General features: G+C 37.9%; 1 protein-coding gene across 3 annotated transcripts in view; it reads left to right on the forward strand.

The window, feature by feature from the left end:
- Kif13b (kinesin family member 13B) overlaps nucleotides 1-17,538 on the forward strand; it is a 159,423-nt gene that overhangs the window by 12,711 nt on the left and 129,174 nt on the right. For 2 of the 3 annotated variants that reach the window (XM_046423328.2, XM_046423329.2), the window contains exon 2: nucleotides 3,468-3,561. In XM_046423328.2, the coding sequence (XP_046279284.1) occupies nucleotides 3,468-3,561 (94 nt within the window). Of the gene's footprint in view, nucleotides 1-3,467; nucleotides 3,562-17,538 lie in introns of those variants that run through there. The other variant, XM_058572348.1, reaches the window with a different exon arrangement.

Genomic DNA, 17,538 nt, shown 5'->3' on the forward strand with positions numbered 1-17,538 from the left:
CGTGCAAATATAAGAGTATAAAATTATGGGAATGTAAACATTCAGTCTTTTCTAACACAGCAGTATTGAGATAAAATTCACATCTCGAACATTGTTCCCAACTGTAAGCTCACAGTTGTACATCTACCAGCACGATCAATTTTATTTTATTTTTTAAAAATTTTTTAATATTTATTTTTTTAGTTTTTCGGTGGACACAACATCTTTATTTTATTTTATGTGATGCTGAGGATCGAACCCAGTGCCCCACGCATGCCAGGCGAGCGTGCTACTGCTTGAGCCACATCCCCATCCCACAATCAATTTTAGAACACTTTCATTACCCTCAAAAGAAAAATGCACCCAGGAGCGTTAAGCTCTGCGCTAACAAACCAGGGATCTGTCTTCTGCCTACCTAGATTTCCTATTTGGGACATTTAAACTAAATGGAACCTCACTCTCTTTGACCTTTTGTGAGTGGCTTTTTAACTTAGTGTGATCCCTTTTAAAGCTGCTCCCTTCATGTTGATTGCTGAATAATGTTCCATTCTTTGGACTCATCACATCTGTCCATTCATTACTTGGTGGACATTTGTATTGTTTCTACTTTTCCTGTTTATCTAAAAAATGCTGTTGGAAACATTTGTGTGTAAGATTTTGTGTAGACATACGTTGTCATTTCTTTTGGAGATATATATATATATATATATATATATATATATATATATATATATATATATATATTTAGGAGTGAAAATGCTGGGTCATATGGAATCTAGCCACACTTTTCCCAAGTGACTGCATCCTTATGTTCCTATGGTAATGCACTAGGGTTCTAATTTCTCCACATCCTTGCCAGCATTTTTTATTACCTGCTTTTTGATTATAGTTATCCTAGGGTGTGCAAAGTGGTATTTCATTGTGATTTTAGCTTGTATTTCCAACATCTGATGATGTCAAGCATCTTTTCTTGTGTTTATTGGGCATTTTTGTATTTTTTTGAAATATGTCTATTCTATTTCTTTGCCCATTTAAAAATTTGACTTTCTAATAGTCTTTTCATTATTCAGAATTCTTTATTCTGGTGCAAGTCCCTTATTAGCTATATGATTTATAAGTAGTTTTTATATTCTATGTATTGTCTTTTTCTTTTTTTTTTTTCAAGTCTTCATACATGTACTTTGGATAACGATGTCAATCACATTCCATCATCCTTGCTAATCCCCTGTCCCCTCCCTTTCCCTCCCACCCCTCTTCCTTATCTAGAATTCATCTATTCCTCCCATGCTCTCCCTCCCTACCCCACTATGAGTCAGCCTCCTTATATCAGAGAAAACATTCAGCATTTGTTTTTTTTGGGATTGGCTAACTTCACTTAGCATCATCTTCTCCAACACCATCCTTTTACCTGAAAATGCCATGATTTTGTTCTTTTTTAATGCTGAGTAAAATTCCATTGTGTATATATGCCACATTTTTTTTAAATCCATTCATCCACTGAAAGACATCTGCCAGAAAAAAACAAATAACCCAATCAACAAATGAGCTAAGGACCTGAACAGACACTTCTCAGAAGAGGATATACAATCAATCAACAAATATATGAAAAAAGGCTCATCATCTCTAGCAATCAGATAAATGCAAATCAAAACCACTCTAAGGTATCATCTCACGCCAGTCAGAATGGCAGCTATTATGAAGACAAGCAACAATAAGTGTTGGTGAGGATGTGGGGGAAAAGGTACACTCATACATTGCAGGTGGGACTTCAAATTGGTGCAGCCAATTTGGAAAGCAATATGGAGATTCCTTGGAAAACTGGGTATGGAACCACCATTTGATTCAGCTATCCCTCTCCTTGGACTATACCCAAAGCCCTTAAAAACAGTATATTACAGGGACACAGCCACATCAGTGTTTATAGCAGCACAGTTCACAATAGCTAAACTGTGGAGCCAACCTAGATGTCTTTTTCTTTTTTGATAGTGTCTTTGAAGCACAAAAGTCTTAAATCTTGATGAGTTCCATTTTTTTTTTTCTTTTTGTTGCTTGTGCTTTTATTGTTGTGAGAAACTACTTACACCTAACCCAAGGTCATATGGATTTATGTTTATGTTTTCTTTTAGGAGTTTTATAGTTTTAGCTCTTGCAGTTAGATTTTCATCCACTTGGATTTTTCTTGTCCTTCCTCCACTATAGTTAGTTCATGAGTGTGGAGTGAGATAGGATTCTACTTTCATTCTTCAGTGTGTGGATATCCAGTTGTCCCAGCAAAAGTGTGCTTTCTCCTTTGTTCTGTCTTGTCACCCTTGTCAGAAAACTAGACTTGAAGTTCTGTCCCACTGATGTATATATTTACCCTTGTAGTAGGACCACATTGTCTTGGTTACTGTAGTTTTGTAGTATTTTGATATAGTGGAGTGTTTTTTTTCTTTGTCAAGAATGTTTATGCTGCTTTGGATCTTTTGCCTGCCTGTGTTTGTTTCTTTCCTTCATTTCTTCCTTTTCTTTCCCCCTCCGTGGTGGGGACTGAATCCAGGGTCTCACACATGCTAGGTAAGTGCTCCACCACTAAAGTGCACTCCAGCTTGGCTTGTTGGTTTTTATAAAAAAGCAAGCTAGGATTCTGATGAGGATTTCCTTAAGTCTGTGTGTACACAGGCATGTGTGAGATGCTGGGTGTTGAACTTGGGGCCTCGTGCATGCTAAGCATGTCCTCTAATCTCTGAGCTGTATGTAGTCCCAGCCCCTGCCTTTAATCTTATAGATTTGGAGAGTATTGCCATCTAAACAGTATGAAGTCTTTTAATTCATGAACATAAGATTTCTATTCATTTATTTAAATTTTTAATTTTTATCAACAAGTTTTTGGAATTTCAGGGTATAATTCTTGCATTTCTTTTAAATTGATTCCTTTTAGTATTTTTGATGATATTATAAATGAAATTGTCTTTTTAATTTCATTTCCAGTTTTTTCATTGCTGGTGTATAGAAACACAATTGATTTTTATATTTTATCTTTGTATCCAGTGGCCTTGCAGAATGTATTTATTCGAATAGTTTTTTCATGGATTCTTAAGGATTTTCTACATATAATATCAAATCATTGCAATAAAGATAGTTTTACTTCTTCCCTTCCAGTCTGGTTACCTTTTATTTTTCTCACCTAACTGCCCTGACTAGAATTTCTAGTACTGTGTTGCATAGAAGTTGGTAGTAAACATCCTTGTCTTGTTCTTGATATTGGACATTCAGCTGTTCAGTTCCACACCGGTGGGTGTGGTATTAGTGGTGGGTTTTCATAGATACTTTCTAATAGGCTGAGAAATTTCTCTTCTATTTCTAGTTTGTTGAATGTTTTTATCATGAAAGAGTGATAGGATATATTTTTTAAACTCACTAAGAGTTTTGAGTTTTTGTTAAATGCTCTTCCAAAATAAATTACTCTTAAAAATGACTATTTATCTTTTTTTTTTTTTAATTTGCAGAAATTGATTTGCATACCAAATGTGTGGTGGATGTTGATGCAAACAAGATTATTCTTAATCCTGTAAATACAAATCTTTCCAAAGGAGATGCCCGGTAAGTTAAGAAGCAATGTTATGTTCAATGGATTTTTAATGACCGAGTTGAGTTCACTTGAAGGAACTTGGAGTGCTCACTGAGGAGACATTGCTGTCTTCAAGAGTCTGCTCGGGTGGAGGGGTCGCAGTCTGTGCAGGGGTGATGAGTGCCGGGATGTGTGTCACAGGTAGAATTGCTTCTGTAGGAAGACAGGGCGCATAAGGTACTGGAGCAGTCGAGGAAGGCTTCTGGAAGCACTGGGCTGGGAAGGGTTGGGGGAATCAGAAAGGAAGAAGCAGGTGGGTGGGAAGGCTGTCAGGCCATCACTCAGTAAGGGTGCCATTCACTTCTGCCCAGGCAAGCACTGTCTGTCCCCGCTCAGTGCTCCCTTGGCGAGGGCCGTCTTCGGCCCAGGGGTGCCTCTCTAAAGGCTTGTGGGCCATAATGGCGTTGTCATTCCAGGTTTGTTCCAGTTCTGCAGTTGATTTTAAGTCTTTGAGACAAGAGACTGTCAGAGACAGGGGTGAGCCCTCTGGCGGCACCCCCAGATCTTGATGAGGGAGAGGAAGAAAGTGAGTTGGAGAAGGAATGAAGAGATTAGTTTGGGTTTTCTTAGTAAATGGAGGGAAATTAATTTGATCAACTAAACTGGGATCAGATTACTGAAAACCTGGAAGGCAGACAAAGAAATTTGGCCTGTACTCTTGTCTGTACGATTCTGCTTCTGACCGTGTTTCAGTGTTGTGATTGAGGTGGGTGGAAAGATGGTTGATTGGCAAGGTAGAGATTGGGTCCAAGTAGGAAGGACATTTTGTGGAGAGACTGGCTGGGTGATGCCGTGCGCACAGAGGATTCTCCGTAAGCACCACAGGCAGGGTCGTGTGTGGCCCTCCACAGAGCTCCTTTTGAGTTGGGTTGAAAGAGCACTGGGTGTGGAGTCAGAAAATCTGAGTCAAATCCTTCCTCAGCTGTGTTGTTGTTTGTTATTTTCAACTTTTTGAACCTCCTCTGTTTGATGCCTGCCTTCTCTGTCTCACAGAGAGGTTTCCCCCAAAGATAAAGTTGATTAGTGATTGGCAAAGTGCTTTACAAAGTGTGTATAAGTATGTATTATTATCAGTGTGAGGTATTTAAGTATCTCCAGCTATGAGGACTACGGGATATGCTGTCATTAGGGTGTGAAGGGAAGTTATGTTAAAAATGATGCTGGGATCTCAAGGCTGTGGATGGGATGAGCTGTTGCTCTGGGTGACATTTATTTTGGGGGATGTTTGCGCCTCTCAGAATGCTCAGTGTGGAAACTTTTGCTTACATTGAGAAATGTGGGCAACTCAGCAAATCTGGAAGCAATACCCTCTGGTAGCAAGTGTGGGTTTTATTTATTGACTGACTTGAAGTCAGCTTCTTGCTGGCACAGTTATCTACAAGTGCTCTTTATTTATGAAGTGTGTTAACTATTTATTGCTGTCTAACAAATTATTTCAAATGTAGTGGCTTAATACAGCCATAATTATTTATTGTCCCATGGTTACTGTGGGTCAGGGGTCCTGTCAGGGGATGGCTTGTCCTGTCTCACACCCTGTGGGCTCTCATTGGAAGGCTTGAAGGTGGGAGTTGGAATCACCTGGAAAAGGCTCAGTAACCAGGCCTGGTAGTCGATGCTGCCTTTTAGCCAGAGGTATCTCTGGGGCTGTGTGCAGGATATGTACTCACAGCCTGTGGCAGGTGCCAAGGCAGGCATCCTGAGAGAGACCAAGCCAGGAGGAAGCACCTTGGCCTGTGTGTCCCAACTTGGGAGTCTCACAGGTCACTTAGGCAACATTTTCTTGCTCAAGGCTGGTGTAAAATTCTATACAGTTTAGAGAAGAGGAAACATCCACTTTTCAGTAGAAGACAGTCACTGTGCATTATAAGAGAAGCATCTGGAATGAGGTAGGTATTGTTGTGCCCATCTTTGGAAACTGCCGTCATCTGCCACAGTGTGTAGTAATACCTACCTGACAAGGTTCTTGTGAGTAAAATGAGCACACAGAAGCTAAAAAAAAGTATCCCTTGGCGATCTTCAAATCTCAAGACATTTGTGAAAGAATTAAATAGTACTTTTTGATTCTGTAGACTATCTTAGATGGCTCTTTTTTTTTGGATAAGAGGTTAATTTTTTTTTCCACTGCTGGGAATTGAACCCAGGCATACATGCTGGGTAGGTGCTCTATCACTGAGCCATACCCCCAGGCCCCGTTTTATTTTCCTCTTCCATATGCTGAAAATTACTCAGTGCTATAGATTGCTTTCTTAGATTAGAAAAAAAGAGAACTTTTTAAATTGACAATTTCCAAAAAGGATAGTATGTAATGGTTTGGGGTAAAGTTAAGTAAAGATGATTTAAAAAGCAACTTTTGGTGCTGGGGTTGTGGCTCAGTGTAGAGCACTTGCTTAGCATGTGTGAGGCCCTGGGTTTGATTTTCAGCAATGCATATAAGAGAATAAAGTTCCCATCAACAATAAAATATTTAAAAATATTTTAAAAAGAAACTTTTTATTAAAGTATTTAATACATATAAGGAGAAGTATATAACTTGGTGAGTTTTCATAAACTGGACACATTCCTGTAATAGACACCCTCATAAAGAAACAACACTACTAGCATGGCAAAAGAAGTGCTTTCTTTTTTCTTTTTAAAGTGTAATATCAAGGTTTAAAGAAAACAAATTTTGGAGTGTAACAGTTCAGTGGCATATGTTGATTTCATTAAATTTGGGGAAAAATAGAAAAAAACACACATTAAAAGTTTAATTTTTTTTTTAATATTTTATTTTTTAGTTTTTCGGCAGACACAACAACTTTTTGTTTTTTGTATGTGGTGCTGAGGATCGAACCCGGGCCACACGCATGCCAGGCGAGCGCGCTACCGCTAGAGCCACATCCCCAGCCCAAGAGTTTAATTTTTTTAAAAAAATTTAGTTTAGATGGACATAACTTTATTTATTTATTATTTTGTGGTGCTGGGGATCAAACCCAGGGCCTTGAGCATGCAAGGCAAGCACTCTGCCAACTGAGCTATATCCCCAGCCCTAAAAGTTTAATTTTTATTAATTAATGATAGGAGATTAATTACCATCTTGCTGTGGAGTGCCAACTAATCTGGAAAATGAATAATGACTTTTTAGGGACTATATTTATAACCAGCAAGTTAGAGATTTGAAATGAGTATGAAAGTGATTGAATCGCTTAAAATCACTAGTCAGAGTGGGCTCAATTTAATATTTTTTCCTTTAAAAGCTATAATATTATTGCTTTATGGTCCAATTCTATTACTGTAAGATGCTAGTTATATATGTACTTTATAGTTCAAGTTATGCTTTGAAATTGAACAATGTGAATTTTAAAACAACGGTTTATTTTTTCAATTTTTGTCTTAACTTTTGTAAATTTCATAATGATTTGACCTTTTGTTTATGAAAACCAACAGGAGCCATGGTTAAATCAATAGGTAAACCATCTCATTTAACAGCTTAATCATGGAGATTTGGGAAACAGTTTTGCTGTGCTGTGTATGGAATTTCAGAGCCATTTTGAAAAAGAAGAATTTTGAAACTGAGAAAATTGATAGTAGAAGCCCAACAAAATTAAGAACACTGACTTTGGGACCAGGCGTCCTGGATTGAATCTCAGCCCTACCTCCTAACACATGTAACCCTGGCGAACTTCTTACTTCCCTCTGCTTCTGTTTGCTCATTTGTAAAGTGGGGGTTATAGTAGAACCTGGTTATAGGTTGTTATGAGGATTGAGTGAGTTAGAATTTCTCTCATGGGTCAGGTGTGATGGTCTATGCTTGTGATCCCAGCCACTTGGGAGGCCAAGGCAGGAACATCTTTAAGTTCAGGACCAGCCTCAGCAATTCAGCGAGACCCTTTCTCAAAATAAAACATGGGGACTGAGGATGTACCTCAGTGATAGAGCACTCTATATAAAAAGTGCTGGTGCATGGGAACCCTATGGGAAGGTTAGCTGTTACTCTTTTTTTTTTTTCCTAAATATTTATTTTTTCAGTTTTAGGTGGACGCAATATCTTTATTTTTATGTGGTGCTGAGGATAGAACCCAGTGCCTCGTGCATGCCAGGCGAACGCACTACCACTTGAGCCACATCCCCAGCCCCAGTTGTTATTCTTAGTATTACTTTTATTATTACTATGGGCCTGTGTTTAATTGTAGGCCATGTGATTTTCAGTTATCAATATAACTTAACAAAGGTAGTAAATTTTTAAAAAACCAAAATATATTTCAATTCAGTGTTTAAGTGTATACGCCTATCATGAAATTTCCTAGTTCTAGAAAAAGTTCAGCTTTGCAAGGACAGAAATATTATTGAATTTGCCCACTGTTGATTATGTACTTAAGAACAAGTTTGCCATCTCTACAAGAGACGGACAGGCCTACCCGCTAGATTTATTTTTTCAGTGAATAAAATATTAATCTGTGTAATCCAGGCTTTCCTTTTTTAGTATCTACTAGTTTGGGAAACCAGGTCAAAACATTTCTTTTGAACATAGGGTAGGAACAGAGGGACCTTTTATCAAACTTGGAAAAGATTCATGATGAGCTCTTCCGGTTCCACAGCTCCTCTTTGACACATCCTACTTTAGTGGCAGAGTCCTGTATCCACGAGATCTGCCTGTACTTCTTGGGATCAGTCCTGGACACACACTGACATGTTGTATTTATTTTCTCATGTATAGCCACACTACATATAATACCAGTACTATTAAATATCTTCAAAATTAACCTTCTTGCCCTGAATCAGTTGCCCTCAATATAGTTTTCTAGAGTGATTCCTTGGGGTTTTCTAGATCTTCATTGGTAACATATTTACAAAATTTAAAAAAAAAATTTTTAGTTGTCAATGGACATTTATTTTATTTATTTATTTGTGGTGTTGAGAATCGAACTCAGTGCCTCACACATGCTAGGCAAGCACTCTACCACTGAGCTAAAACCCAAGCCCCTACAAATTGTTTTTTAGGGCTAATAGATGGCTAATTTATTATCTAGTTTTAAATTTTTTAAAAGGTCTTTTTAATTTTTTTTTTTTTTTTTTGCAGTATGAGGTCTTGACTGGAGCTATGCATGTGCGAGGCAAGTGCTTTAACACTGAGCCACATCCCCATTTAAAAAAAAATTTTTTTAAAAATTATTATTTTTTTGTGGTAATAGGAATGGAACCCAGGATCTCGTGCATGCTAGGCAAGTGCTCTGCCACTGAGCACTTTTATTTTATTTTGAGTCAGAATCTTGCTGGGTTGCCCAAACTGGTTTCAAACTTGTGATGCTCCTGCCTCAGCCTCCTTAGTAGCTGGGATTATAGGTATAAGCTACCAAACCTGGTTATTCTTAGATTTTTTTTTTACAAGTCAGATTCTCAATGTGTAGTTTTGAACATTGAGGAGCACATTATTATAAGTGTCTTATGTAACTAGTTATAATAATAGCATGCTGTGAACAATCCCTTTTTAAATGACTAAAATAAATTTTAGGCCTTATTTTATTTGGATCATGTATTATATTAACATTTTATTCTACAAGAAATAGTAATACTTGTGTTTGTCACCATCATAGGTCAAAATGGTTTTTTAGGCACAATTTTATCTTCTGCCTCTTGCTTCTTGGGCAAATTAAGATGGTTTCTCATGGAGAGCAGCTGCTTTTGCTTTGTGAGTCCCTCGTGTTGTAAAAGCTGACATGTGGGTGAGTTTGGAAAATAGAGCGCATTTCCCTGCGGACCTGCCAGTTGTTTCAAGTAAGCCTGGTCTTGGGCAGAAGAAGGCCTAGTTTAACTCCCAGCTTGGGCAGTATTTATGCTTTGATATGCAGCCAAAGTGCTTCAGACCTCTTCCTGGCCCATGACTCAAAATACTGAAAAGGTGTACTCAAGGACTGAGGCTGAATAATATGAATAATTTTTACTGCTTCATGGAGGACATTCTTACATGTGAAAAACCAAAAAAAGCCTTTTTTTTTTTTTTTTGTGGACGTGGGGTGATGAAAAAATAAGTGCCTACCTTCTGTTGGTATCATTGTGCCCAAGGTGCTGATCTGTTATTTTTATACCACTGGGGCAAATGTCAAAGCAGTGAAAAAAGCAAATCACCTTAGTGTTATTATGACAATAGTTTTGATCTCCAGACCTTCTGGAAAACTCAGGGGGTCCCTCAGGAATCCTCAGACCACAATTTGACCACTGAGCACTTTTTATTTTATTTTGTGATCAGTCCTGGACACACACTTGTTGTATTTATTTTCTCATACACAGCCACACTACATATAGTAGTAGTGCAATGAAATATCTTTGGAATTAACCTTCTTGCCCTGAATTAATTGCCCTCGATATAGTATAGGGATTGCTTTAGGAATTTTATCCAGTTTGCAACTTGTAAGAGCCAATATTTTGGTTTGTTTATTTTAAAAGTTTTCATTGATATATATACACACACACATGCATATACCATATAGTTCATCCCTTTAAAGTGAACAATTCAGTGGTTCTATTATATTCACCAAGTTGTGCAATCAGTGCCATTATCTACCTTTATGTCTATGTGTGTGTGAATGTGGGGGCCAGTGCTGGGTCTGAACTCAGGTGTCACACAGGCCAGGCAAGTACTCCAGCACTGAGCCCCGTTTAAGGCTCTACCTAAGTTGCCCAAGCTGGCCTGGGACCTTGATCTTCCTGCCTCAGCCCCCTAAGTAGCTTGGATTACAGGTATGTGCCATCAGGACCAGCCTTACTTATGTAATTTTTATCATTTTATTAATCTACTTTCTGTCTTGTACAGATCTGAGATTTGCCTGTTTTGGACATTTCCCATAGCTTAAGTCGTATGCTATATGGTCTGTGATTGGCTTTTTTTATTTAGCATGATGTTTTGAGGTTTATTCTTGTTGTAACATCAGTACTTTTTTTTTTAAATGGCAGCATAATATCCCACTGTATTCCATTTTGCTTATCCATTCATCAGCTGATGGATATTTGGGTCGTTTCCACTTTTCTTGGCTTTATGAATAGTGCTGCTTATGTATAAGTCTTTGTGTGGATGTGTTTCCACATTGTCTTCAGTAGATATCTAGACATGGAATTGCTGCCTAGGCATGGAATTGCTGGGTCATATGGAAACTCTATGCTTAATGTGTGAGGAACTGCCGAAACGTATTCCAAAAATCCTGCACTCTTCAGTCCCCTTCCCCCCTAGTGGATGAGGGTTCCATCTTCTTTGGCTTATTTTTAAAGAACTGTCATTTACCATAAGGATAATGGTAGTACCCCTGGCTAATTGGAGAGTGCATGTCCTGCCTCCAGGCATTCAAGTTACAATGAAAAAGCAAAACAAAACATTGTGCTTTCCAAACAAAACAAGTTCGGCCAGCTTCACCCCTTGGCTACTGGTTTGGAAGCCCTGGTTCTGCTAAACTAGAGTCTAGTTACATTTCTGTTGAGTAGGACTTCCTTGTAAGGTTTTTAAAAACTTGAGCACAATTTTAAGGGTTACTGGTACAGCTAACTTGTTTTTTTTTTTTTAAACCAACAAACAAAAAAAATGAAACATTTATGTTCCTGTGACTGAGTTTAATAAATCATACAATTTAAACCTTGAGATCTGCCTCCCAATTTTAACCTTTCCCTCAGCACCACAGTTAACTAACTGCTTTCTTGAATTCAGTGTATTTCTTTCCCTTGTATTTCTTTACATTGTCACTGAGTAATTTGTAGATGGCTTGTATAATATTGTGTGATATGAATGCCTTTTTCTAGTAAAAGCCCAATTGGGTGACTCAGAAAAGGTTGACTATGCTTATGGAGTAATTTTTAAAGGCAAAAATGAATGGCTGAATGAACAAGTGAGTGGATGAGTTAAAAGAAGCCAAAAATAATATCAGCAATTTACTTTGGTAGAGGAAAGCTAAAACTTTCAATGTAATCAAATTCCCTCTTCCTCTTAAAAAAAACACAAACAGAACAAAGGCTCCCCCCATTATCTCTTGTTGGTGGTGACTGCCCACAGTGTGGCAGTGGAAAGTGCTTTAGTGTTCCTACAGTTCTTTGAAGAGACTCTAGTAGAGTGAGCTGTGTCTCTTCAGAGGTGCCACTTCAAACACCAACATTGAAACCTCAAAAAAGAAAGAAGTCCTTAGTGTAAATTGTACTCTTCAGTCCTGGGACCACTTAATCCAATTTTTTTTCTTTAGCTCCTGCTTTCTGTCCCAAGAGTGGGGTGTGTGTCTATGTTCATGCATGGACACTTCCAGTGATAATACACTAAGTTGGAGTTTCTCTTACCTTTCTTTGTTATCAGGTGTCAGATTTTAGGACTAGAACTCTCTGAAGATTGCACGCATTTAGAGATCTCCATTTCAAGATCTTAATTCACCTGGACAAATTTCTTCCATGTTCTGTGAGATGACCTGTTCTTAAGTGCATATGAGGGAGACTCTTCAGCAAAGACAGAAGTAGTTACCACAGAGGACACAGATGAGCAGGGTTTTCTCTTGTTTTACAGTAAAAGTAGGATGTGGCCCTCTCCTTCCTGCTCTGTTCTAATGATCACGAGGTGGTGTGCAGGTTACAGCTGCCAGTCTAATGAGAAGAATGTCTGAGATGTTGATCTCAACAACTGCTTAGTAAAGTCATTAAAATCTCTTTGTTTTTAAGACTATATATCAGTTTAGTCAAGTTTACTAAGTAATTAACGAGTATCTAATATGAACAAAGAACACTCAGCGCTTCTTGGGAGGTTTAGAGTACTCTGTAGTGGGTGTGCAGACTGGCTCTTAGAATACATGCTAAGTTACGTGAGGGTGTCCATACATCCATTTCTCTTGCAAGACACATTGTTAATGCTAATGAGGGGAGGGCCTATCCCAGTAATTTCTTTGACAAATATGAAGTCATTTTCCAGCTAAGTCCTTGTTAGTGGAAGGCATCATTAGGCCATATTAGATAATGACTTTAAATTTCTGTACAGCGATATGGATGCTAATTTAAATAGAGATTTTAATTGAAGGAAGTCATGCACAGTATAATTATGGTATGCACAATAGACTTGCTTGTTCTCTCTGCTGTGAAATGACTTGAGTGAGGCTAATAATTCTGTTCAAATAGAATCTGCTCCCCTGGAGAATCGCATGTGGTATGTTTTAATTTCATAAAGAGGCTCTTCCCCAGGGAGCCCGTCCATTCTAATTATGTCAGAGTGTGGCGGGCAGAGGACTGCCTGCGCGCTTGGAGGTTTAGGTGATTCTTCAACCTCGTCCTTTAAAAAGTACTACATTGATTGTGTAGCTCAGTTACTGCTTTTGGATATAGTTGTAAAAATGAGTCAGAGGGACTTAGAAGATAAAAAGATAAAATAGGTATGATCAAATGTATAAAATTGCATAGTTAATAGCAGCTCATCAAATTGCAGTAAACATAAATTTTGTCAAGTTATAGCACCAAAATCTAGCAGGTTGCTATATAAACTGATAAATTATTAGCAAAGCTATCTGAACAAAAATTACTATAGAATGCTACCATAGAGTTTATGGTTTTTTATTTTGGATATAAATATTTTCATGTTAATGCCTTTATTACATTATTGGTATAGCAATAAGAAGGAATAAACTTTAAGAAAAGTACTACTTGGATACTGATATTTGATAAAATGAAAACTTTGGGTTGTCTGAGTATATAGTTAGTTACTAGAATGTAATCAAGTAAGTTATAAGTAATAGGAATCACATGTTTTGAATTTCCCCTGAATTCAGAATCTGGTATGAAACAGCCAGATAGTATAAGATAGATATTTACTGGTGTTGGGGCTGGAGTTGCGTCTCAGTGGTAGAACACTTGCCTAGCATGTGTGAGGCACTGGATTCGATCCTCAGCACCACGTAAAAATAAATAAAATAAAGGTATTGTGCCTGTGTACAACTAAAAATATATTTTAAAAAATCTAATTATTAGCCAGCTGTCATACCCCACTACCAAAGGGCTTTTGGTTATTTTGCTTTGTTCTTTGTTTTGCATTACATTATTATACTGGAATAATTAACAATAGTTAAATAATACAGGTTGAAAATTCCAAATCTGAAAGTCTGTAATCTGAAAGGCCCCAAATTCTGAACCTTTTTGAGCATTTTCAGGATGCTGAAAATAGAAGATTCCGCACCTGACTTGATGTGACAGATTGTAGTTGAAATGTAGGAAGATTAAAATGTTACATAAAATTAGGTTTGGAGTGTAGTTTAATGGTAGAATGTTTACCTAACATACTGAAGGCCCTGGTCTCGATACCCAGCCCTACAAAGAAAATCAACAAAACATTCATGTAAAATTACCTGCAGGCTGTGTGTGTATAAGACATACACAAATCTCATGTTTTGACTTAGGACCCTTAACCAAATATCTCAATATGTATAAGCAAATATCAAAAAACAAACAAACCAACCCAAAACACCTGAAATCTGAAACCCTGCTGGTCCCTAGCATTTGAATAAGGGATACTCAATTTGTAACATGACATTTTTAGTCAGGATTCAAGTATCTGATTGTTCCATAAAGCACCCCCCACCTCCCTCCACCAAGTTTGCTTTGAATAGGAATGTGGTCTATACATTGTGTGATTGGATGATGTTATTTCTTTCTTTTTTTTTGGGGGGGGGGTACTGGCGATTGAAGTCAGGAGCACTTGACTACTGAGCCACATCCCCAGCCATATTTTATATTTATTTAGAGACAGGGTCTCACTGAGTTGCTTAGTGCCTTGCTTTTGCTGAAGCTGGCTTTGAACTCGTAATCCTCCAGAGCTGTTGGAATTAGAGGTGTGCGACACCATGCCTGGCTTAGATGATGTGATTTCTAATTTACTGGTTCCTTGCTTGTTGAAGAAACCTGGCTCATTTGTTGATGGAATAATAAGTGAGTTTGTCACAAGGGATAGATTTTCCTTCTCCAGTCAGATACCACACCTGTAGATTTTCTAATAGATATTTTTACCCCGGCATTCCTTTCCTTCTCTGACATCATCCTAGAGGAGAACCTTCCTGCCTGTGCTGAGGTGACAGCATAGCCTGCTGACTGGCTTCTGGAACCCACCGTCACCAGACTCACCTTTAGGCCCGCCCCTGCTTGCGTAACTTGTCTTTGGAATTTAGAGCACTTATTATTCCCACCGATTTGGAAGCAGCGATTGCTCAGAGGTCGTCTTTTGTATGTTGTCTTGCGTTGCTTGCTTTTGCTTATTTTCCTATGTTTTGAAAACCCCCTTCCCTCTTAGGCTGTGGCTACTGGAGAGCGGGGAGGCTGCACCCGCAGCCCATCTCTTCCTTGCTTTGCAGCTCAGCGCCTCTTGCCTGGTCACGATGGTTCTGTTAGCACCTTTTCTCAACACCTCTGCCCTTCAGGTTTTAAAGGCAACTTGTGAGCCTGGAGCTGGATTCTGGCTGCATCCTCAAGGCAGGGGTGGAACATGAGGCCTTATAGGAGTGCACTTTTCTAGTGATGGATGTCCTCGTCCACTAGAGACGTTCTCTCGTGTGCACAGTAAAGAGGACAGCATTTTCCTTTATGGTAGGCTTTCTACATTCCTAGACCACAGTTTTGTTTTGCTTTTGTCCTTGTGACAACACCTTTTGTTTCAGTCTGTTTCATTGGTTATGTTTTAAGTTTGTTGCTTCTTAGTGATCCAATTAGAACCAACTATGAGGTAAATTCCTATTGGAATTTTATGAAGATTGATTGGTATAAGAGCCCCTTTAAACTCTTAAATATTAGTGAAGGGCTTTTGTTAATGTGGGCTGAAGCCTATAGATATTGTTTGGATTAGAAATTAAAAATTAAAATGAGAAGTTTTTAAAACATTTTAATTCATTTCAAAGAAAACAAAAAGTTATCATGTGTTAACATAAATAATATTTTTAAGACAAATAATGCTACTTTCCAAAAAGGTTTCAGTTTCCTGAAGATTGAGTAACTCTTTTATAATGTATAGATTAGGTGTTGTATATGAAGTTCCAATACGCCATATTTATCCATAGATGTGTTTTGTTTGGCTTTTATTATAAGATTTCAGATACAAATTCAAATTTGTAGTTTTTCTTAAACAATCTGAGAATCTGGTAACACTGGATTTGCTACTGTCTCCTTTGGCCAGGTTTTGAGTTCCTTATGCTCCTAGATGGTTTGCTCTCTTATTTATGTTATTTGCTAGGCTCCTGAGGATATTTCTTTTTATAACCCGTGCTGTAGATACTTATTGTCTTTTGTCACAAAAGATGCCCTTTCTTGATCTAAATATACATAAAATAAAATCAATCATTTTAATGTGCATTCCATTCATTGCATTAAATACATGTGACTCTGACCACATCCATTTCCAGAACTATTTTAAAAACAAACTCTTCCCCATTAGATGATAAACTCCCATTTCTTTCAGGCCCTGGCAACTGTGTTTCACTTTCTGTCTGTACAAGTTTTGACTACTCTAAGTCCATCATCTAAGTGGGATCATATGGTATTTTTGTCTTCTTGTGACTGCTATTTCACTTGGCATGATGCCTTCAGTGTTCATGTATGCTGTAGCATGTGCTGGAATGTCCTTCCTTTTAAAGGCTGAATAATATTCCATTGTATGTAGAGACCACATTTTGCTTATTGGTTGAACTGCCAGTGGACACTTGGGTTGCTTCCATAAGTTCGCCGGTGTGGATGTGCTGCTGGGAACATGCAGCTGACATATTTCTCCTGCTCTGCCCCACATGTCTGCCAGGAGAAGAGTTGCTGGATCTCACACTCTTTATTGAGAACATCAACCTCTGCTCTCTGAATATATCATGCTTTCAGGTGTTCTTTAACTATGTGAATTCCATAAATGTTTGCCGCAGTCAGGCTGGGCAAAATAACCGGGAGGTGACAAGCAACTTGAAGGTTGAATCGGGAACTGCTTTATTACGGAACAACAGCGGTATATGTACCTAACTGATTACACACAGCTTGACTCAATTAGCATCATCCAGATACAGCAGTCAGCCAATAAGGAATCCTCATCATCTTAATGGTTCGGTGGCGTTGCCTCACAAACCACTCCTTCTGGCAAACTGCCAGGCGCCATCTTACTTGATTTGCGGTCCCCAACAAATGTTAACATGCCTTTACTTATAAATTATAAATTATCTAGTGTGTTCTTGACATAGTGTTCAAATTATTACATTATTTTGCAAAAAAGTAAAGCATTGCTACATTTCCACTAAATATGTATCCTTTTTGTTTTAGAAAGAAATTTTTTCTTAAAAATATTGTTTGTTAATGTGTAATGACACTTTGTATTTTGAAATGAATGAATTAAACATTTCTAAAAGTTCTCATTTTAATTTTTGTTTTTCTTTTTGTACCAGGGGTTGAACTCAGGGGTGCTTAACCACTAAGCCACATCCACAGTCCATTTTTAGTATTTTTTCTTTTGAGATAGGGTCTTGCTAAGAATTGCTGAGGCCGGATTTGAACTTGTGATTCTCCTGCCTCAGCCTCCTGAGCCTCTAGGATTACAGGTGTGCCCTACCACATGTGGCTCATTTTAATTTCTATTTCAAATAGTATCTATAGGCTGTATCCCACATAAACAAAACCCCTTTGGGGTCTTCACTAATACTTTAAGAATGTAAAGCATTCTGATACCATAATTTTAAGAATCTCTTCATCTGTTTGATAATTTGTTAGCACAGATTACTTAAAATTGCTGAGTTGCTTGTCCAAATTTTAAAACATAATGATTTTCTCCCTTAGGAATAAGCAGTGTCATATAAAATTGCAAATCACCTCCACATTGCTGCAATCTTATTTAACTGGTGATATTTCTAAAGTTATTTGGCACTATCTAACTGACATATTTGGAGTAACTAATTTTGTGAATTCAGAGTTCCAACTTAGAATGCCAAGGAATTTTCCCCAGTTCTTTGGGGCAGCAG

Source organism: Marmota monax, unplaced genomic scaffold, assembly GCF_021218885.2.
Source record: "Marmota monax isolate L192 unplaced genomic scaffold, Marmota_monax_Labrador192_F-V1.1 WCK01_AAM20220418_F8-fsc00347, whole genome shotgun sequence".
Taxonomy (NCBI): domain Eukaryota; kingdom Metazoa; phylum Chordata; class Mammalia; order Rodentia; family Sciuridae; genus Marmota; species Marmota monax.